The 24,988-nt window shown below is 37.7% G+C and overlaps 1 protein-coding gene across 7 annotated transcripts in view; it reads right to left on the bottom strand.

The window, feature by feature from the left end:
- Positions 1-24,988, bottom strand: part of Nckap5 (NCK associated protein 5) — a 910,861-nt gene that overhangs the window by 516,442 nt on the left and 369,431 nt on the right. Inside the window, exon 1 of one of the 7 annotated variants that reach the window (XM_078017220.1) lies at positions 10,982-11,131. The exons of the other annotated variants lie outside the window; for them this stretch is intronic. Within the exon in view, the coding sequence (XP_077873346.1) occupies positions 10,982-10,998 (17 nt within the window). The 5' untranslated portion in view covers positions 10,999-11,131. Of the gene's footprint in view, positions 1-10,981; positions 11,132-24,988 lie in introns of those variants that run through there. 7 annotated transcript variants of the gene reach the window in all.

Raw genomic sequence — 24,988 nt, 5'->3', positions numbered from 1 at the left:
CACTCCACTGAACCCAGGCTTGACCTATGACTTGTTTTGGTCAATGGAATATAAGTAGAAGAAACCTGGAACGTCTGGGCAGAGACTCAGAGCCAGGACAAGGTGAACCATGTTCTCATTTCTCATTAGCATCAGCAACATTCAAGAAGGCTGGCGGGGGCAATGAAGAAGCCCACCCAGACATCTACTGGGTCAAGAAATACACCCTTGTTCTAGCCCACCATGATTTGAGGACTGATTTTTCTAATGTAACTGCCTCTCCACACCCATACACTGAGCCTCTATGTTTTCCCAGTTTCTAAGGATGTTGTGAGATTAAATAAGTGATTATTACAAAGCACATGTACCAGTGGCTGCCACTGACAAGCTTCACAAAAGTGCTCACCCTTATGATTATCTTCTCACATCAGTAACAGAACAGGTATCAGTGACCCAGGTACTCCCCTGAAAAGACTGTGAGTAGAGAAATAAACAGGCATTTGCAATACAGATCAAATCAAATGTTTTTCTAGTTTTCAAATCTTTACAACTTTGCTCTAATACTAGACTGGCTGCCCTTGGGGATCTTTGCAAATTTACCACCTCTTTGATGCTCCATTATCAAATGTGGTAAACTCCTATTTTTTTATTTTTATTTTTCAGGACATTAATATTACTGATCTCAATACTTAAAACAGTTTTTCTTCTACAAGATTTAGTCAGTTGCTTTGGCCATGAAGATCTTCCTCTGAAATTTCTTCCTTTCCTCTGAGTCTTCTGTTTTGAAATACAGTTAGATATTAGTTTCTGATCTGTGGCAAACAATTTTTGTGGGAATCTTAATAGCTATCACCACTTTGTTTTTATGGAGGAAGGATTAGATCACTTTGAAAAATCTGTTTCTTGAGTTTGGGCAGGTTTCCATTTACTAAAGCACAGATCTTTATAGTAAAGCCAATTTATGTTCCACAGACTGCCTTCAGGGTATGCTGCCTAAGACCACTATAGATATGTTGTAATAGGCAGGGATATTGAGTCCTCTGATGGGCCAGCGGAAGATAGTGTGATACTCCTTCCTGGTTATCTTAGTGAGGGCTCAAGGATATCTCTGACACCAATGCCCTTATTGGAGAGAAGAGGAAATAGAGGCACAAAGGTTGACCATCTGAGAAAAATACACGTGAGTTCAATGGTAAACTCGATTAAACCAGGATCATCATCCTTAGGGTCAAACTAGTCCTATTTTCAGGGTTCATTTCTTTTAAAAAGAAAACATGGAAACAAGAGGAATAACCAATCAACATGTTAAGTAACCAACCCACAAATTTGTTTCATATTTCTTAGCGTCTTACTGGGTTTTGATCTGGCACACTCACAAAAGCCAACAGGATTAATTACGCTTCACCAAGCTTATGTCTCAAGCAGGATGCTGGGGCTGAATCAGTGTCAAAGCTTATCTAAGCTCAGATGTGAAACAGAACCAGTTACTCATTCTATCTAAAAGCTTTCTTTGGTACTCACCTGATGTATAAATAACTCACTAGATAATTGCTCCAAACAATAATGATTAGAATGGCTATCATACCCAATGAAGGAATGAAACAGGCAGAGTCTGTTGGAAGAAAGACAGGAAGGGAGGGAGGGAGGAAGGAAGGAAGAAAGGGGAAGGGGGAAAGATCTGGAAGAAAGATAATATAGATATCCTTGGCTGCTTCTGACTGCTATTGGTGGGAAATAAAACCAAAAAGTTACTTCCATCCCTTATCACTTTAGTAACCTCTAAATTTCTTTCTGTAAAAAAACTTTTTAAAAATGTAGAAGTCATCACTGAGTCTTAAAAGAAAACAAACGGAACATGTAAACTACTAAGAGATTTGTTCCCTTTAATTTTATTCTAGCTATTTTCCAAAACCCCAAAGAAATACATTACCTAAAGCTTCCTGTGGCTTCTAGGAAAACAATTTCCCTTATAACAAAATAAGTAACAAAAAGATTTTTTTTTTAGTGGACAATGATAAAACTGAGATTTGTAGTTTATGATCACAAAAGCCTGCTCCTTGGCCAAATTCTCAGGTCTAAAAGACATAAGAGAAAACAAAACAAAGAGAAAAGCATTCTGCAGACACCTCTATATAAGAAAGCTGCAATAGTCTGAAGTTACAATAAAGAGCAGATTGTCATAGATGGGAATTCCATTACAGGAAGACACTATTTCTGCTTTGGAGAAGGGCTTGATCCATTTAAAAGGAAAATAAAAACAAAGTTAGGAACTAAAACACATTCAAAAGCCAAAAACAAAACAACTAGCAATGTCCAAGTCCAAAAGGAAAGAAAACCCAGCACTAGGCAGACTCTTTGGCAAATGGAAAATGTCTTTAGCCACAACACAATAAGACTGCTGTGTGTGACACCTTGATAAATTAAAGAAACAGAAACACTGTCACAGAAAGAAAAGGAAGAAAGGGAGGAAATTCACAGCGCCCACAAAGGATGGATAGGAAAGTTTTAAGAGAATACTAGCATTGATTAAAGGCAAGCAAGAAAAACAAGATAGCTGCTCTCTAGCAAACCCCCCACTGCACATGCCTATTGTATTGTTTCCTCTGGCACCAACAGCAAGAGAGCTTCATCCTATGTCTAATAATACCATTATTTGTGAAATGGAAGAAAAACATCCCGATAAGAATATACTCAATGGAAAAAAAATCTCCTATATAATCTGAGTGTACAGATGAAAAAGAAACACTTTTTCAAAGTAATAACAATTACAAAGCAACCAGTGAACAAGATAAGCACTTGCAGAAGGAGCCACACTGAATCCATTCAACTGGCCAGCTTCTCTGTTATGTGAGTCCAAGAATGGATAACTGCTGCACACTGGGAAAACCTGCAGGGCTGTAAGAATTGGCCCATGCCAGTGTGAGGCTGGGGAAAGAAAATGTTAAAAGAATCAAGTTTACAGAAAAACAGAGGAAAGTCGGACAATAAAACTCTTTGTAATTCTTCATTCAATATTATAGCCATTGACCTATTACATATAGGTCAATTCAAAGACAAATGTGTGTACAGAATATGGTCCCTGCTCTCCAAGAGCTACGGCTTGTTAAATGCTACTCTGGTTCACGATCATACAAATGCTTGTGATTCATAAGCATAAAATAGTATCAACTCTATAAATGAAGTTATTTTCAAATGCTGGACACCATCCCTATAAGCATTTTTTTTTCCTTTTTGCTGGAACACACACACATCATGTTAAAATAGAATTGAATGTTTATAAACAGACTCATAAAAAGATTCAATTTTTTGAATATGGATGTTTCCTACTTCATAATTTTATACACATAATATGCACACTTAACTATGTATAAATACCAAGTTTTACATACTAAGTGCAATGTGATGAGGTATTTCAAAAACCAATCTAATAACTTGGTAGAATAGAGTACTATAACAATATGCAGCTAATATCTTTTTAAGTTGTTACCACGTGGCAGCTACTAACCTATATGCTTTTGTATGAACTGTGCCAACAAATCTTTACAAATTTCTCCTTCTGATAGATGAGGAATCAGAACATGCAACTTCACAGTCTACCCTCTAACTCATGGCACCATACTCCTTCCAATCACATGCTACAATTGGTTGTTGGCTATTAAAAGAAGAAACACCTTTGAATAGATGCATCCATTCTAATTTTGAGGCTCTGATACAACAACAATAGCAGCAAAGCCGTTTCCCTTAGAGGAAAGCAAAAGAGGACTCAATGTCAAGTTTACTTTTCAAATGCCTATTCAAAGTTTTAAAGGTTGACCCTGTGTTTTAGAAGAATGACAAATGTTGGAAAGCACAAAGCGATAAACAAACATAGTAAGCCATTCATTCTTAAGAAAACACTTAAATGAATTCAGAAAAAAAAATCCTTAAGGCTAAGTAACAACTAAGGGCATTAATCTATGATGTTGAATGGTGCCATCCAATCCAATATGGTGTTGATGTGCACTGGATACTTAGTAGATGCTTGCTTAACTTCATTACTTCACATCTGAGTCTCATATCTTCATCTTAAATCTCAGGTGATAATCCAGTCCACTCTCACTACCCATTCATTCCACACTTACAAGCTGGCCTACCTTCTCATTAAAACAAATGTCCAAACCCAGAATCAATACCCATGGTCTTTCACAGTCTTTTGCAGACTTGCACAGAGGGACAGAATGCATGGTACCAGTATTTGTGTTCCCAACTGAGGTCAAACAATGGGACACTCAGCACTTCTCAGTGTTGCACTTGTCCTTTTCATGATCCACTTAGTGTCATACTCTTTGCACTTTTGTGCTTTCTGTTGGTGACTTCCCTGGTTTAAATGCCCCTCCAAGTACAGCGCTTAAGAGCTATCCAGTGTTCCTAGGTACAAAAAGGCTGTGATGTGTCTTATAGATAAAAATATGTGTATCAGGCTAGCTTCATTCATGAACTACCGTGCTGGAGTTCAATGATAATGAGTTTATGTATAATAAATAAGGTATCTTTAAACAGAAACACACGTAAAACACACACAAGACTACATGTTCACTTCCTGATGAAAATATTTCGGCCAGAGGCTCACAGGACTCTGTGTTCTTCCTCTAGAAGCAATGGCTCAGTATTGCTAATTCCATGTTCATGCCCTGCCAATTGTTTTTGTTGTTATTTTTAGGTTCTAAAGAAATGTAGGTTAACAACCTGGTAAAGCGACCAGTGAAAGTGGACATTTGAGGAATCTCATCTACCTCAATGCAAAACCAGAGTTCTTAAGTGTCTGATAAGGAACACAATTAAAACTGTCGATCTCAGATCCACTATATCACATAGAGAAGGACAGGAAAAATGAAATTTAATTTCATTATATCACTTAAGTCAACATTATTAGAAGTGGGAAATATTAAGCTATCATTTACCATCAGTCAAAAGGCATCTGGATTCGAGATCAGGTTATCATTGACAGAAAGTTTTCTATCCACTCTGCCAACTAGAAAACCACAGTCTTTCATTCATAAATGCTTCCAACAAATCTAATTACAATGGCAGTTCGGACTTGAGCTTATTGGTGACAAGTCCTATTACCCTGCAAGTTTCAATTACAAAGCTGCCCTAGCAGCCCACACAGTGGGCTGGTAAGAATAGAAACTCACCAAGAAATGATGAAACTAGAGAATTTACTTTAGGAAACATGAGTGTATCATTCAGTTTTTTAAAAACATAGTACTTTCACTAATTATAACAAATTATGGTATTCCCAAGCAGAGATAGATATTTTAAATTCTGTATACAATTATAACAAAGTGACTGTTGGTTAAGACCACTATGATTTAGATTTCACTAATTCAGAATCAAGAGCCTAGATAGATATTGATGTTTTTATTTATTTATTTATTTATTTTTGAGAGAGAGAATTTTATGTTTTTTAATATTTATTTTTTAGTTTTCAGCAGACACAACATCTTTGTTTGTATGTGGAGCTAAGGATCGAACCCAGGCCGCACGCATGCCAGGCGAGCGCACTACTGCTTGAGCCACATCCCCAGCCCTAGATATTGATCTTTTATTCCACAAATTTTAGCAGGACAAAGGATAAATTATATTAACAGGGGCCAAAGTTTTCAAATATAGAAGAATTTAGAGAAAACATTAGGACCTTAAAAGCATCAATTTACATGTGACTTACTTATCTATCTAGTATTCATTAATCCTATATGCATTTATTAAGTTTCACTCTGAACCAGCCACCAGAAATCCCCAGGAAAAGACAGGACCAGGCTTCTGAAGCTTGCTGTCTGGTAGTCAAGGGTCTAAACAGAAGATCTGAAAGAGGACAAATACAACTGAGGCTGTAACTGCAAAGGAGGGAAAATGTTACCTAGATGATGCAGGACTGAAAATAGTCCCTAAAAAGGGGTCTCCCCTGCACTGAATTAGAACAAATTATACTCCATGCTTTTGTAATAACGTCAGAATGAATCCTATTGTTAGATATTACTGAAAAGAACCAATAAAAATAAATAATTTAATTAAAAAACCAAAGCAGGGGGACCTCAATCTCTCACAGTTAAGGGTCCTTCTGAGGCCCCTTTATCAACTCAGTTCTAGTTCATATGAAAACTTGAAAAACAATGCAGTTATAAATCCCATGGAGGTGAGAGGGAGGTCTACTCATGCAGACTGGGGGATACCAGCACCACTCACCCTCATCCTCAGTTTCTTTTGTCATCCAAACCTCAACTAATTGAAAGGAACTAAGGTCACCACTAGGTAGAGGCAGGCAACCTGCTTGGGTGTTCCAGGATGTCACAGAGTGCTCCCTCCTAGCCCATGAAAACCTACGATGTGCTCACGGGAGAAAGAACTGGAGGGAGTTCCATGTCCTGGGATCGATTTGCTTAGTCCATTGATGGTCAGTTCACTCACTTCATCTTTTCTCAGAAAAGGGACAATTCCATTGTATTCCCACATAGTTTCATTCCTTTCTGATCTTCCTTCGTTTATAATATAAAATATTTGTGATTTAACGTCCTTTCCTAGGCTTAGGATCTGAATGGCTCATCTGTTTGAAGTTTCCTAAAGAGAAACAGGATCAGTTGGGAGAACTTAATCACCGCCACCCGCACACACAACAGCCCATCGCCAAGGCCCCACTGCCAGGGTCTCCTCACAATGGCACAGTCTGGGGGGATCACTCCCTGACCAACTGCAGAATGCTCTCATAGTCTTGTGGGAGAAAAAAAAAGGACATCCTTCTCATGAAATTGTTGGTATTCCTGTTCTAACAGGCAGATTCACAGTTCTTCCATCTCTGCATTTTGTTTTTGTTTTTTCTATTTCAGTTAGTCTAAGAGCTAGCAAGGCCTGTCCTTGGCCAGTCCTCCAAACCAAGATCATTAGAAATCAAATGTGATGGAATACATAGAGTCCATCAGACCGCATCAGTTATTGTAGTAAAAGTCATCACAGCTTTTGTTTTAAACATGACACACCCACAGAATGAAATGTCTCACATGCATTATATGATTTATTCCTTAGGAGAATGTAGTGATCAAGAGAAGGAAGTTAAGGCTGTTTAACAGCACGGCCCCTCCTATTTGAATACAGAATCTTGTCCCCATGCTTCTAGGAACGCAGGAGCTTTAAAGAGAAGTCAAAAGGTGGCATGGGAAGCAGAGATTCCAGGACAGAATTGGTGGTGGGGTGCGGGGGGGGGGTAGGTAGTGGTCAGGCAAGGAGTGAAATTAAGGTCATTCGGGAGAGGACCCTGCACATGTGCTGCCCCAAATGGAGGAGGTCCCGATGAGCGCTCTAACTGAAGTGTCTGTGTTTAACATAACCTTGAAGGTCTGTCTCTCACCAGGTCTCTTTCCTTAGTTCTCTCTACTCAGAGGCCCTCCCCTCTGGGCACTAGGGAGACAATGATGAGAACAAAAAGTAACACAAAGGCTTAGACATCTCTGAACCTACGCTTCATGATAAAAGACCCAGATCCTGACACCAAAGCATGAGCAGAAAGAGAAAGCAAGGGAGTTCAATCATTCAAAAATAAACCAGGGGAAGGAGTTGACAGAAAACACTTATTCAATCTCAGGACTTATTTAAAACAGATACTTATTCATTTATGTGACCATGTGTGTGTGAGTATATTGTTTATATATATAATCTTGCTGTGCACACAAGAGCATACACCATGCTTATTACATATGATATACATATACTAAATTGTATATCATATATACAAAATGTGTGTCTGTGTATGATTGCCAAATACTTATCTAAATCCATTTCTTCTTCTTCTGGACACAGAGATAAACTATATTTTCCTGCCTTCTCTGCAGTTATAATTTCAGCCAATGATATCTGCATACAGTCATATGAGACTCTACATTTGGCCCTTAGGGACATTCCACAGATGCTTCCATGCAGTTTTCTTCTTCTTGACACCAGGATAGATGGAGAGGAACCAAGAGTAACCTTGAACGACTCAGTTTGAGATGGCAGAGCTTCCATCAGCCTGGGCCCTTGAATAAGCATGTGGAGAAGGAATCTTAATCACTGAATTTTTTATTTTTTATTTATTTTTTATTGCTTGAGAGTTTATTTTTTTACCATAATCAAGCCTCTTGTTTCTATTACACAGTTGAGAGTACCTTACTCTTGGGTAAACAATGAGGCACATGTCATGACAACTTAATAAATGTATTCTAACATGTCTCCACTGCATCTCTCTCTCCCACTTCAATTCCTATGCTCATCCACCTTTCTCTCTTAGCATGGGGGATGAAGCCACTTGTATCAGAGAGAAGGAGGATTATTTGAGAACATGTCTGTCCATACAGTTTGCCCGCATAGGCATGCACTGAGCACTCTGCTGGTAGAAACTGACTCACCAGGACTGGGGTTGTAGCTCAGTGGCAGAGCACTTGCCTAGCACATGTGAGGCACTGGGTTTGATCCTCAGCACCACATATAAATAAATAAAATAAACTATGTGTCCACCTATGACTAACCATATTTCTAAATAATGAAATTGACTCACCCCCTTAACTTTTCCTAAGTTAGGCAGACTGAAGTCCATTATTCTGAATTCACAACCCAAAAATCCATACCCCCCAAAGAAATAGAAATGAGATGTTATATTTTTAAAATGTAGGTGACAAAAACTATGACTTTCATTCTTCCCGGCATTCCATTACTAAGTTAAGATCAAAAGGGCACTTTTTCAAGGCTGAGGAAATAAATTTGGAAGCATTTTGGAGGTCCTGGCACCACAGATACTGAAATATTTTTTTTTGTCATAAGTCTGAGAGAGGGGGAAGTTATTGCATAATTTAATCAAAATCATATCGAATGGGAAAACCTAGACCACATGAAGCAAGGTGTAAATTGTAATTCTAACAAGGAATTGTATCATCTGAACCTCCCTCCTTCAGTCAGCTCAATATCTCTACTATCAAGCTCTTACACTTGTCCAGTCACTCTTTAAACAAATTCTAGAAAATGGAAGCAGCCCCAACTAGATACACTTCAAAGAAAAACAGTCTTATTTCCAAGTGAAATAGTTTTGCAGTAACTTATCTCATTCTTCTCTGGACACAGTTCAATGCCAGGTGGTTTGGCAGAACATTTAAAGTATGAGGGATCAAGGTCTTGCTTCTAGTTCTTGTATCTTGTAACTGGTTTCAGAAGACCAAAACCTATCAGGTCTCAGTTTTATCATTAAAAAGCAAGAGGAAAGGATAAAGGAGCATCTCCCTATGGTGTGCATGTACACAGATATAACAAAGCATCCCACCATTATGTATTATTATAATATGCCAATAAAAGTATGGGGGAAAAAAGAGTCTCTCAATTCCTCTTTCAGCTCTCTCAGTGGGATAAGTTTTGCCTTGTCATGCATCTTCTGTCCAGGTTAATAACAAAAACCAATTCCTTTATTTTATGAGGTCCTTATGTTCAACACAAAATCCATAGTTAATCAGGATTTTAAAATACTATTTTATAGTCAATCATGATGGAATACACAGTGTGAGAATTGCTCAAAGAATTAAAAATAGAACTACATTATGATCCAGCAAACTCACTACTATGTATGTATCCAAAAGAAATCGTATATTGATACGCACTCCCATGTTTACAACAGCAAAGTAATGGAATCAAACTAGGTGTCTACTGACAAATGGACCAGTAAGGAAAATGTGGCATAATGGAATATTACCCCACAATACAAAAATGAAACCCTGGTATTTGCAGCAACACAGATGAACATGAAGGATATTATGTTAACTGAAAGAAACCAGACATAAAAAAGACAAATACTACATGTTATCATTCATGTGTGGAAGCTAGAAAAGTTCATCTCATAGAGAGAGAAGAATAGTGGTTATGGAAGCTGGGAAGGGAAACAGAGCGGCTGGTTAACCATACCAAATTACAGTTAGGAAGAATAAGTTCTAGTGTTCCATGGTGCAGTAGAGTAACTATATATAGAGGAAAATAATTTATTGTATGTTTCAAAATGGCTAGAAGAGAACACTATGCTCCCAGCACAAAGAAATGATAAATGTTTGAGGTGACAGATATGCTAATTGGCCTGATTTGATTACATATTGTATACATGTATCAAAACACCACACGATAGCCCATAAATATGTATAGTCAAAAATTAAAGAAAAACGTTTTAAGATTGCTTTAAAAATCATGCTAGATTCCCATAAATAGTTATTCATATGTGCCAATCAAATCAGCCAAATTCATTTACCAAAATCCATTTAATACATCATGTGCTGGCATTCTCCAAAATACATTCTCTTATTATGTTTACTAGAAAGAATTTTTAATGAGCAGCTGCCTCAAAATTAATTAATGTGTATAGCTTACACTATAAAGTTACAAGCCAAATCCCATTACAACTAATACAGTTTCAGTGAATAGCTCAAATTGCAAAGGATAGCCAAACTCCAGCTGATGGCCTATTTAAAGCAGTATGTGAATCAACAAACTTTTAAGAGCATGAAACAATCAGTTCAGATCATGATGTATATTTTAAATATTGCATTCTATGAACTTGACACCAGGAATTCTAGCAAATTAAGGAAACCCTAATGATAGTTTTTTTTCCACTATATACTATAAATCTTTTCTATCATAGTCCCAGGCTGCTTTTAAGATATTTGATCACACCATCTACATTCTGATTTTTCTATACCCCCCCCTCCAAAATTCTCAAACCAAGCAAATATTTTACAGCTCATTAACCAATTTCCATCAAACCTTGCTACATTTCGTTTATAGCCTATTCATGTGCTAAATTGCAAAGCATTTTTTAAAGAAAACTAAAACCACATTAAATAATGCTGAAACACAGCTCTGTCCACATTTTTCTTTAAAGATCAAAATCAGGTATAATTGAAAGAAAATGATTACACATCTTGCTGGCACACTTGTTTCATTTTTGCAAACAAACATTCATACTTACCTGTGGGATGCTTCCATCTGCTTCCCTCAGTTTGGTTTCCATGTCTTCACTTTAATTATAGTATGTGGGCAAGTTACCAACATCTTACTACTTAAACAACCGTGGCCTTACTTTACAAAATCATACTCTGCCAAAAATGAAATCAGATTTTCTCAAATCATCTTTCAGCAACTAGTCTTTAAATCAGTAGAAAAGGAAACCTTCCCATGACAACTTGGGAAAAATATAAATCTCACCATCACTTAATTAAGTCTAGACCTGTGCACGCTATAGTAAGTTAGCCATGCACACAGAATACCTACTCTCTTAGAGGCTAAATCCAAACTTAATGTTTAAGAATATTTTGAGAATTGGTATAATAGAAATCTTAGTAATAAAAAAAACATTTAGTAGGTACACGGTGGCCAAATATATCTCAATTGGAGATGAAAGCATAAGCATTTATGGCTTAGGATATTAAGCCCATACCAAAAGTGACATGGACTCACAGAAGTGCAAACCTTGATCACATCAAAAGTCCCAATGAACAGCAAAAGCTTCAGTACAGTACCCAGACACTTTGCCTCTGCCACACCCCACTTCTGACACCCTCAAAGAAGCAGCATAACTGATTTATCTTTCATCCAGATGGCTGGCGTCCGGAACAGACTTCAAATGCTGACTGTGTCTTGGGCATGCTTATTCAGTGAGACTTGAAAGCCATTATTCACTAATTTCATGTGGAAATGAAATTTCAGCTTCCCATTGTGTACAAATAACTTGGCCACTTATACCACATACAAAAAGTGCTTTTTGCCAGGCGAGAGTGCACGGCTAGAATGCAAAAGCTCTCCTGTGTGCTTCCCTGGCCCGGACCCAAGCTGGCATATGGCAGCTCCACCAACCACCTCCACATGAAATACTAGGTGAATGCTCTAAGTAAGCTCTGATAATCTGATTCACAAAGCACTCATTAGAAGGCTGTCTTCTGCCTCTATTTTCCTTCAGAATGGGATATTCAGCTTATTTAATAGAAAAACATTTCAGTACATTACATTTTTCTCCTTTGCTTCCACCCTCCCACAACACTGACTTTAAAGACAGGCAATTTTGCCAAAATTTTGATATATCTAAGAAGAATCACGAGTTTCTAAGCTTTCTTACCTTATCATTTCCTTATTCTATAATTTAATCCTCAACATAAGGTTTGCTTTCTGTTTCAAGTCTGGGACTAGCAGGCAAAGAAAACTGGCTTTTTAGAAAGCAAGTTGGAAGCTCCAGTAAGCTAGTATGCTTTGTGCGGAAGATTCCCACACACTGCATATAAACAATTATTGATGTTTTCTGGAACTTCATTCCAGAAATTGTTTGCTTTTAAATGTCAGAGAACTTTCTTCTCTACCCTTTTTGGGGTTTTCTTTCAGGCTCAGCAGTATTACTCAGCAATAATTAACAAAAATTCACACATACAGACATATATTTCATGCTTTGACTGACAGGCTCAAAGTATCTTAGAGACGTTATGAAAATCATTGATGACTTTTAGCTCTGGAACCTGACTTTTGGATCTTCCCCAAGAAGATTTACTTACATCAAGTTTGCAAAATACAATTTGTATTTATAAATTCAGGCATTTTATCTGGTGCTCCACTGTTGACACAAGTTGTATCCCTGGGATTGACTTTCCTTTCCAAAGAAAGTTCCCAGAGACATAAAATATGGCAGTCTGTGGTGATCTTTCCTCCTGATTCCAAGAAGTAATGCCTTTTTCTCCTCTCCTACTTTTATCTACTGTCTCAGGTCTTTGTTTTTCAAAGACCCCAGGAATGTGGTTTGATCAAAGGTCTTTCTCGGGTCAGTCTTCTAAATTTCAGGATGAGATGAGTGATCTGGATATAGGGATATCTTAGACATTAAAAATAAAATGAGGCTGGGCATATAGCTCAGTTGGTAGAGTGCTTGCCTTGCATGCACAAGGCCCTGGGTTCAATCCCAGCACTACAAAAATAAATAAATAAATAAAAAACAAATAAATAAATAAATAAAAATAAATTGACCAAGACCAAACAGCTCAATCCCTATTTTAAAACATCTTAATCCCAATTTCTAAAAAGAGTAAATACTATGATAATCTGACTTGGCTAAGTGCATGCATCTTCTAAACTATAAAAACATTAGATAGAACATTAATAAAAATGAACTCTGACCTACCCCTGGAATTATACTCTACTACAATAAAAGGGAAAGGACATGTCATTAAAAATAAAATAAAAAAGGTAATAGAAGGGAAATCAATTGAGTAGAGCTAGTGGACTGAGAAGGAAGAAGGGAAGAGAAAGGGAAGGTACTGAGGAATGAGATTGATCAAATTATGTTAAGGGCATGTATGAATGTGGCACAATGAATACTACAATTATGTATAATTATAACACACCAATAAAAATTTTACAAAGAGTAAAAGTGCTTAAAAAGCAAGAACCTAGCTCTATCTGAGAGATAACACCCAGAGACAAACAGTAATGTTCCTAGAACTTCTAGAAGCTCAGACTTTGAGGAAGCAGCCGGGTTGGATGGGACAGGAACATATCTGTCCCCAAACTGTATCTGTTGAGCCAAATCATACTTGTTATTTGGAATATGGATTTATTGAAGGTTTGGTGCAGACAGATAACAGAGAGGCAACTTTTAGCCATGTTAATGCACTCTTCAAAGCAGTCTGGAAAAGGATACTGTCACTGCCTATCAGCCAGACCTTTCTTAATTGTCACTTTGATCTATCAGTTTTAAAAGAAATATAAATGAATGAGAAAACATTTTTGAAAAACAAGAAAGAAAAGAATACACAGACCCAAATTCAAAGACACATAAACAATAACTCAAAGTGAATGTCTATTTATCTTCCTCTCATACCTGGGAGTCATTATTGGGAAGGCCATATATTTTTACATTGAAGGAATAAATGTCTTTTTTTTGTTCATACAAATGGTAGATGACTATAAAACTAGGGTAACATGATGTGCATCAATGTATATTTTATATCCCAAAATAAAAAAGCAAATTGTCATAATGTTTCTTAGATGTTAAGTGCTTGGCATTTTTAGCTGACCATATGCTACTGAACAGTTCAAAGTAAACACTTTAAGGATCCTGTGAGAAATCATCTTATTATACTCCTCTTAAAGGAAAAAAAAATATATTCAAGAGCAGCAAATCCTGGATTCTTCTATCATTTAACTGTAGTCCAATTTTTTTAAGTCACAATTAGCAGGGCATTGTTCAATAAAGTTGTATCTGGAAAGATGACCTTTATTACATTTTTTTTAACAGAAAGGCAGTTCTAATCAAATCTCAGAAAAATGAGAAAACTCCCCAAAAGAAAGTCAATCACTCACTGTAGTACTTCCCAGTATTTCATCTCCAGAATAGCTTGCCTTAGTAGTTACCATGAGCAGTAAAAGTAGTATAGAAAAATATTCTGCCACAGCATTTGCTTTTGATTCCACCCAGTAGCTATGGAAACTATATTTCAAAGGCCAACTGGCCCTTTTCTGGGCAAACCACATAAAATCAAATTCTTCCTTACACTGGTGGATTCCATGGTTGGAAGCTTCATTTTTCAATATGGTCAAATCATCTAAGCCCTCTCCAGCTTTAGCTCAGGTATTTCAAGCTAAAGCTATGATATTTACTGGACACCTTGGATTTAAATTAGGAAACACATGGAGGTATTTCTCAATCAGGCTGCAAGGAGCCTTTATTAGTGTTCTTTGGAGGAACAAAATCAACAGGAAGTACGAAAAGAGGATTTAGTAGATTGGCTTACATGACCAGAAGCTGGATAATCCAAAATGGCTGTCTACAGGCTGGAGAGCTGGAGGAATCAGTAGCTGCAAAGTCCAAGAGACTGAAGCCTCAGAATAAGAGGGATCAACCATGCTGTGTAAATGAGAGACTGAAGTCTCCAGGAAACCCCCTGGAGAATCACTGCCAGAGTTGGCTTGGCAGAATGAAGGCGCCAGAGTCGGATACCCTTAGTCAATCACAGCAGCAATCAATAACTCATTCAAGGATTTAAAAAAAATTGTGGCATACATACACATATATATGGAATATTACTCAGCAATAAAAGAGAATAAAATCATGGCATTTGCAGGTAAATGGATGGAGTTAGAGAAAATAATGCTAAGTGAAGTTAGGCAATCCCAAAAAACCAAATGCCAAATGCTTTCTTGGAGGAGGCTGATTCATAGTGGGATAGGAAAAGGGAGCATGGGAGGAAGAGACAAACTCTATATAGGGCAGAGTTGTTGGAGGGCAAGGGAGGGGGCATGGGGTTATAAATGAAGGTGGAATGTGACAATCATTATTATCTAAAGTACATTATAGACACGAGTTGGTGTGAATATACTTTGTATACAACCAGAGATCTGAAAAATTGTGCTCTATATGTGTAATAAGAATTGTAATGCATTCCAATGTCATATATATATTTTTTTTAAAAAAAGCCCATTCAAGAAGAATAGCTTCATTTGCTGGCTGCTTCCTTGTTCTTCCAACTTTTATTACATCCAAGTCACCATCCTTTTGGACAGTGCTGCCACGCTTAGGAAGACTCTCTGTTTCAGTTCACTATAGCACATGCCAATCATTTCTAGACACACCTTCATTGACACACTCAGAAGCCTCTTAATCTTTAGCATTTCTTAATCCAATCAAGTTAACAATTCAAATTAACCATCACAAAGTCATAATACTCAGAGATCCAGCCAGTGGCTCACTCCTGTAATCCCAGTAGCTTGGGATGCTGAGGCAGGAGGACCACCAAGTTCGAGCCAACATCAGCAATGGTGAAGCCCTAAGCAACTCAGTGAGACCCTGTCTCTAAATAAAACAAAAATAAGGCTGGGAATGTGGCTCAGAGGTTGAGTGCTTCTGATGCTCCTGAGTTCAGTCTCCAGTACCAAAAAAAAAAAAAAAAAAAGTTATAATGTCCAGATACTAAGAAGTAATGTCTGTGAAACCTGCTTTATACACTCCAAGAAAAATCAATGTTTGCATCTTTATATTCCCCTCTGTCTCCTCTTCTGAGGTAGAAATGCACATAATCACCATGACTTGCCATAATGTCATTGGTCCATGTGTTTTTCCTTTCTGTGCCCACACATGTACTTAGACAGGAGCTAAAACTGGGGTCAAGAGTTTCCTTCTATTTAAGATTTAAAAAAAATAAAGCCATTTTTTTCTTATACAAATTTTATTCACACCCCACTCAAAAATGGAACCTTCTCCAGAGATCAATTTCTGGTTTTTTTTCACTGTTCATTTTTTATTATTTTATATCCTTAACTATATTTAAGCTTTTATTTTGGCACACAACTTAATAAAGCTGTTTTTCTTTGTATTCATTTTCCTACTTCAACTATCACCTTAATTCATTTTTAGAGTCTTCCCACCACCTAGTCAAATTCCCCTCAGAATCTCTCTCTCTGTAGAAGACCTCCCCTCATCAAATTCAGGAATTTTGAAGTTTGCAAAATTAGAACAGAATAATACCTTCCAACATACATGGATTTCTCTCATTGGTTTTCAGTGTCACCTTTGTCTTTAATCTCCCATTGGTCTCATAAAATTTATTGACAGTGGACTCTTTATAGAGTGTTATTTTATGCACAGTTAGCATGACACTCAAAACATTAAAATCTATGATGCCCAAGACAATCTTAAAGATGGACAGCAAACGTTACAGGACTCACACTGCACATTAAGAACAGTTGCAAAGGAAGAATTAATACAGTGTCTTTGAAGCAAAAACAAAACAAAACAAAAAAAAATAAAAAAGATCCATGTAACAGAAGGGAAAACCCGAAACAGACTCTCACACAATTATATCTGACAAAAGTGACAAGGGGACGTACTTAGGGAAGAAAGTTCTTTTCATTACATGATTCTGAAAATCCATAGGAGGAAAATGACTCCTGATTCTTAACCCATACCACCAGCCGAAAGTCAATTCCTGAGGGAGTGCAACTATACATAGAAGATAGAAAGCAGCAAAACAACTATTAAAAAAAAAATCTCTTGGGCTGGGGATGTGGCTCAAGCAGTCGCGCGCTCGCCTGGCATGCATGCGGCCCGGGTTCGATCCTCAGTACCACATACCAACAAAGATGTTGTGTCTGCTGTGAACTAAAAAATAAATATTTAAAAAAAATTCTCTCTCTCTCTCCTCTCTCACTCTCTCTTTAAAAAAAAAATCTCAACGACTCAGAATAAGCAAAAGTTTCTTAGAACACAACAAATACTAAGCATGAAGGGGGGGCCTGGCAAACTGGTTTCTCTTTTTCACAACAAAAATATATTCAAAAATATTAAGAAGAAAGCCACAGAATGGGAAAATATACATTTTTAATATCTATACCCACATAAAGACTTAAAAATACCAAATGCCCATCATCAAGGACATGGAGAACACAAAACCCTCATTCACTACTGGTGGGATCTAAATTGGTACAATCAGTTTGGCGAACTGTTTGGTAGTACCTAGTACACCTAAACATAAGTATACTGAAGAGGCAAGAAGATATCTAACAAAAATATGTACAAGATGTTAAATAGCTACATGCTCCACAAAAACCCTGAGCCAGGAAATATTCAAATGCTCATCAATACTCATAAATAAGCTATGGTATATGCAGTTAATGGAACACTGCATAGTAACAATTTAAAACTACTTGCAGGGGCTGAGGTTCTGGCTCAGTGTCAGAGTGCTCACCTTGTGCATGTGAGGCACTGGCTTTGATCCTCAGCACCACATAAATATAAAAAAACAAAATATTGTGTCCATGTATAACTTAAAAACATAAAAAATATATATATGACATATATAAAACTGCTTGCAATAATATAGGTAAGCATCACAATTATAATATTAAATGAAAAAAGCCGCAAAAATCAAAATAAAGGTATTGAATAGCCTACTTATATAAACCTCAAACAGGAAAAAAACAAATTTATGGAACTATGAATCATGATAGTATTTGCTGGTGACTACAACAGGATACAAAGTGTATTTTTTACTTCTTTTCCTTATCGGTATACCGTTACATGGGTGTGTTCATTTTGAGAAAAAAAAATATGCTTTGGATTTGTGTGCTCATTGGAATGCAGGTTACACTTTGGTAAATGATTTCAAAAAATTAAAGGCACCACCCTATTCTTTAAATTTATTTGTTCTTTTAGATATATATGACAGTAGAGTATATTTTGACAAATTATAGATACCTGGAGTATAACTTATTCTAGTTATGACGTTTCACTGGTGGTGTATTCAGACATGACCATAGTAAAGTTATGTCCAATTCATTCTGCCTTTCCTATTCCCATCTTCCCTCCCTTCCATTGATTCCCCTTTGTGTACTCCAATGAACTTCTATTCTCCCTCCACTCGGACATTGTGTGTTAACATCTACCTATCAGAGAGAACATTTGACCTTTGGTTTTTGGGGATTGGATTATTTCACTTAGCATGAGAGTCTCTGTTCCCATCCTTTTACCTGCAAATGCTATAATTTTATTCTTCTTTATGGCTGAGTAATATCCCATTGTGTACATGTACCACATTTTCTTTATCCATTCATCTGTTGAAGGTCACCTAGATTGGTTCCATAGCCTAGTCATTTTGAATTGAACTGTTATAAACATTAATGAGGGTGAGTCACTATAGTATGCTTATTTTGAGTCTTTTGGGTACATGCCAAGGAATGGGATAACTGGGTCAAATGGTGGTTCCATTCCAAGTTTTCTGAGAAATCTCTATACTATTTTCCAGAGTGGTTGCACCAATTTTCAGTGCCACCAGCAATGTATAAGTGTGCCTTTTCCCTCAATCCTCATCAACATCTATTATTACTTGATTTCTTGATAATTGCCCTTAGTTCCTATCAACAAAAAATGGCATGGTATTGGCACCAAAACAGATATGAAGACCAATCGTACAAAGTAGAAGACACAGAGACAAACCCACACAAATATAGTCATCTCATACTAGACAAAAGTGCCATAAACATACATTGGGAAAAAAAAACAGCCTCTTCAATAACTGGTGCTGAGAAAACTAGAAATTCATATGCAGCAGAATAAAATTTAACTCCTATCTCTCACCTGCACAAAACTCAACACAAAGTAGATCAACAACCTTCGCATTCAATCAGAGCCCCTGAACCTACTAGAAGAAAATGTAGGCCCAGCTCTCTACCATGTCAGCTTAGGAACAGACTTCTTCAACAAGAATCCTAAAGCATAAGTAGTAAAATCAAGAATCAATCAACCAATAAGTAAATAAATGGGACAGTATCAAACTAAAAATCTTCTTCACACCAAAGGAAACTATCAAGAAGGTGAAGAGAGAGCTTAGAGAATCGGAGAAAATCTTTGTCACCTGCACCTCACATAGAGCACTAATCTCCAGGAAATATAAAGAACTCAAAAATCTTAACACCAAAACACCAAATAACCCAAGCGATAAATGGCCCAAAGAATTGAAGAGGCACTTCCTAGAAGAAGAAATACAAATGGTCAACAAACATATGAAAATACGTTCAAGATCTTTAGCAATTAGAATTAAAACCATCCCTACTTACATTGGATATATGATACAGTTTTAAAGTCAGAGAATTCAGAGGGAAAGCATGAGGAACAGGCAACACATCACAATCAGTTTCCATTGTTGCATTCATCGAGTTCCTACACTGGGGCCAGGATTTTAGGAGTGATGAAAATATAAGAAATATAGAAAAATGTACCCTGCTCTTCAGGAGTTTATAACTGAGAGAGAGAGAAGAATAAAGATTTAACTTAACAGACAAAAGGAGAGAGAAATAGCAGATATGGAATGATTATAATGCTGGGGCAGCCAATTCTTGCATGTTCCAACAGCTGAGCTACAGGGAATGAGAAGCATGGTAGTGCAGGTCTGAAATCATCAAGACAGATTTTCCTCAAGGAAGTGGCAAATTTGAGTGCTGAATGAAATCAAGAACAGTATCTGAATCCATAGTCTCAGGAAAGAGTAGTCTCTCTCTCTGGTGAGGGAGACTCCTGGAGACAATGTCGGGTGACAGTCAACAGACTACATTTTCCTGGTTAGGCAGGTAAGGAAGAGCCTTTGGAAAAGAAAACACTGAAAAATCAAGATGTATTCTAGAGGAGAAAAAAATCACCATCCACCCTTGGAATAACAACATGAAAAATGCTTGTTATGGAAAAAAAAAACAGACATATCTATGCAGGGCACAGTGGGGCACACCTGTAATCCCAGTGTCCCAGTGGCTCAGGAGGCTGAGGTGGGAGGATGCCAAGTTCAAAGGCAGCCTCAGCAACTCAGCAAGACTCTCTCTCAAAATAAAAAAAAAATAAATGATAAATAAAATGGCTGGGGATATGGCTCAGTAATTAAGCACCCTTGGGTTCAATTTCTAGTACAAAAAAGACATATTTATTCCTTCAATATAATAATATCTATATCTCTCTATCTATCTATATATGTATATATTACTTTTTTCTGAAAACTCTTTCAAGTGGGTCACAGTACATTATCAAGGAACAAAAGTTTCCATTGTGCTGCAACTAACATTCTTTAAGAATGAGATAGATTAGAAAACACTAGTATGCACTGCACAGACCTTAGCAGAAACTTACCTAATTATTGCAACTGATCCTGCAGCCAATGGCTGGGGTTGATGGGGGAAGGCACGTTGAAAGCAAGGTGAGGTACCAATGCAGTGGCCAACTCTTCACGCTTGCCCTTCATTTCAATTTGTGGTTTAGCACCATTTCATGAAGTCTGATACTGTGGTGTGTGTATATATTTGCATGTATATGTGTACTGGGTTGAAACATAAAATCTATTTCTTTTGGTAGCCTTGTCAGTAAAGTTTGAAAAACATTCCTCTAGAAGGGCAATTCTACAGAATTTATTTGAACAAAGAAAGGGTTAATAAAGTCTGTGCCAAAATGACAATTAGGTGCATTATAAATGAGTGAGCATTTTTACATAATGCCATACTAGTGACTGTTGTATTCTGCTACCTTTCCTATGTGAATGTGTAACCGATGTGATTCTGCAATCTGTATTTGGGGTAAAAATGGGAGTTCATAACTCACTTGAAACTAATGTTTGAAATATGATATGTCAAGAGCTTTGTAAGGTTTTGAACAACCAATAAAAAAAATAAAAATAAAAAAAAATAAATGAGTGAGCAGCCAGGCAGTGTTAAGTCTGCACTCGGAAGATATTGAGACTCACTCAATTTATGCTTAACGTCTTAGAGTTATTTACTCCTCTCTGGATGCCCTGTTTCCCAAAGGTTCCTCAACCTATGGCTCCTTTTAATAATACCAAATGAGGCCAGAATTTAACCATTTTCTAAATTCAATACTTTCAGCATGATGAAGCTAGCAAAAATTTGAGATCTTGTGAATGGAATCATTTATATCCACCTACTATTTAAAGTAATGTTAGTTTGTCTTTAAAACTGTGTTTCTTTTATAAAAACAGGTTACCTACCTAGTTATTCTTAAAAAGAGTCAAATAATGAAATTTAGGGCAGAATTGTGATGTATCTGTTCTTTAAATTATCCTATTATTTGCAGGACGGAACTGGCGGTCATTGCATTAAATCAAATGTCAGATGATACAGAAAGACAGTGGATCTATCAATAGTAATTAGTAGAGACTGGGAAGGATACTAGTAGAGGGGGACAGAAAGAAGCTGGATAACAGGTACCTAAACAGTTGGGAAGAAATGGTAAGTACAATATTCTATAGCACAGTAGAGTGACTATCACTCACAGTCTTCTTACAAATCTTATGAAGAACTAGAAAAGCTTGAAGCTACAAACACAAAGTAATGATAAGGAGATGGAAACATTAATTACGTGATTTTTTTCAGTACATGTTATATACATGTATTGAAATATCACACTGTACCCCATAAATTTTTACCATTATGTATTAAAACTTTTTTAAAAACGTTAAAGGTGATGGAAACTTTTCTGACTTGATCATTCTACATGGTATTTGTGCATTAAATTATCACACTGTACCCCTTAAATCTATACCAAGTTGTTATTTAAAATAATCGATTATCTTGGTGGTTGTCATGTTTCCCGACATAATTTTCACTGTGTAAATTTAGCTCTTGTGAGACTAATGGATGTTTTATGATAGTCTCATTAATGATGTTGACATTAAAAACGAAGAAACAGTAAAAATACTCGACATATAGCAATTTTGTTCTATGTTAATTTCCTAGACCCTTAACGTTTTGCACTATTCATTTATAATCACATAAAAATTCCCAACCCTTTCAAATTTTATAGCATAAAATTAAAATCCAATAAGCAGCCTCCACCTATGTACCCACCCTCATCACTTTAAATTAAAAGGAAAATCCCCTAGGAACCCGAGGTCTTCTGTGGTAAAAGCATTCCAATCAGCCTCACAAAGCCTATATTGTGGGAGGATATCCATTAACAGTTAAAGACTCACTTAAATACATGAATATATGTTTTCTTTACAAAAGTGTATCCTAGGAGCAGAGAAGACTTACATTCATTCTGAAACCTGGCAACCGCACGGAGGCAGGCACAGACCATCTCAGGTGTATATTCCCTTCCTGTTCTGCCTATGTCTGCTTCTCCATGGCTTTGTGATTTCCGACACCCTCCCCCTTACCACATCCTTTTCTGCCGTGGCTAGTTTAAGTCACGTTTGCCCAGAATCACTCTGAAGTATTTTGAATGTGTTACTAGACTAGGAAAAGGGAACTGAAAACTTTAAAAATCCTGTCATATTATCTGTAGTCTCTTTGCCAGTAAGGTCATGTGTTAATTGCGTGCTAAAAGACCAATCGTATTATTGATGAAGTGTTCCAAGCAGCTGAGAAATTCATCTCAAGTAATTGTGTGGATATTCTGGAGTAACTATTGTTACTGCCCAGGAAGAAAATGGGCTCCATCGGCACTAAAAGGGGAAACACTAGTGATCAATGCAGTTCCTTTCATATCAGCCTCCCGGGTCTAGCTCCCTGGATTTCATTACAGATACCATGAGAAGATGGTGGGATTATGCTCTGTTGACAACAGGTGCCCCACTGAGCTAACACTGCTTGTGATCATTCCTAAATCGGCATGCTCCACTTCCTTCCATACGCTACTCAGGAAGGGTTTCCTTTTGTCCATCTCATGATCAAACCAGCCTCCCAGACAACCTACTAGTTTTAGATGGGGACTCTCCTTTCCCATGTGCCTCCTACATGTGGGCAAAGAATGTAGGACAGAATCATGTGAGAACATTTCAGAGGAGGTTTCTGACAGCTAGAAGAAAGGCAGCATTGGAGCCAGGTGTCCTTGGTCAACTTTCTTGAATTTCCTAGGCCTTAGCTCCCTAACTTGTAAAATGTGGCATCAAGATTCAGGAAGAATTCTCTTCTATATAGAGTTGGGTAACAGAGATTTATGGCAACATCCTTTCCTCAGACAGATCCAGCCCAGACTGCCTACTCGACGCTGTGCTGCTCTAGCTTATTCTCCCACCAAGTCATCAGAGCAGCCCTGGTCCTTGGGAAATTCTATTTCTTCCTTCCTCAATTTCAATTTGCAACTTCACTATCCTGAAAAAAAATAATAATTCCCCCTTTGCTGCCCAGTTTTAGATTAGCAGCATCCCTGGACACTTTATCTTACTTTCTGATTCTTGTTCTCTCTCAGAGATGCAACTAAATTTGTTTGTCCTGAAGGTTGAAGTGATACTGTTGCTGGAAGAGGGCTATAACCAAGGCATTCAAGCATCTTTGAGAAGATGGGAAGGGCTTCATTCCAGCCACAGAGCCTTGAAAAGTAATGCAGCCCTGCCAACCACTTGATTTTAGGACTCCCAACTTCCAAAACGAAGAGGTAATATAGGTGTGTTGTTTCAAGCCACTAAGTTTGTGGCAACTTGTTACAGCAGCGATAGGAAGCTCATACACCCTCTCAGGCTGCTCTAGGTACCACCGTCCCCAGACTGCTTAATGCCAAGTACCCTTCTTCCTTTCTTTCCTTGTTCCTTCCAGTAAGTGTTCAATGAGAACCTCCACATGCTGGCTTTACCATCAGTACTGAATAATGCACAAGACAATCATTGTCTCTATGTTCATGACACTCAAGAAATTCTGATCTGAAACTATATGTACAAATGTGCTGAGAACCACAAAAGAAGTACAGGATGTACACTGCAGATGGTGGGGGCTGGGAAAGGCTCTGACTGAGTCTATGAATGGAGGAAGTTTAAGCTGAGACCTAAAAGATGAGGAGTCATTAGGCTGGAGAAAAGAGCCCAGCAGCCAGCAATGTGCTTTTTGAGCAGTGAAAGAAAGTAAGTGAAGAGGGAAGCCAAGGAGAAGCTAGGGACCAGACAGGCAGAACTTGTGGGCCATGGCAATGTTTTGCTGTTTTTTACTTCGGCATAAGGAGAGAAGTTTAAACAGAACAAGGACATCTGAAAATGCCTGGCTCTTGAGACAACATCAGGGAAGTGACTTCAGGACACAAGGACAAACACTGGGTTGAAGCCTTTGAGGTTCTGATTTAATGTGCAAATATTCCTCAGGGGGAAAAAAAAGTACATATTCATCTACAGCTATGTGATCAAGCTTATCAGAAACAATTTCATCTCTCAGGGAGTTGACCACTGAGCAGTTCCGCAAAGAAGGGAGGGAAGGCTGAGAAAAATGCATGGCAAATGGAGTGAGCAGTCAGCCAGGCCGGCCTCCAGGGACTCAGTCCAACAGACCATTGACCCAGGGAGCGAGCAGGGCTGCTGGCCAGTGGCCCAAGCCTTGTGCATTCAGGACCTGCAGGCCAGAATAACCCAATTCACATTTGCCATTGGATGGGCCTTTAGATGGCTGGGCTGTCTGCCTCACCCTGGTACCCACCAAGCAGACAGCGCAGCTCAGACCACGGCTTGAGGCATGCAGGGAAGCGTTC

This window comes from Ictidomys tridecemlineatus, chromosome 7 (genome assembly GCF_052094955.1).
Source record: "Ictidomys tridecemlineatus isolate mIctTri1 chromosome 7, mIctTri1.hap1, whole genome shotgun sequence".
Lineage (NCBI taxonomy): Eukaryota > Metazoa > Chordata > Mammalia > Rodentia > Sciuridae > Ictidomys > Ictidomys tridecemlineatus.
Note: the sequence above shows the minus strand (reverse complement) of the source record. Positions and strands in the feature narration are given on the sequence as shown.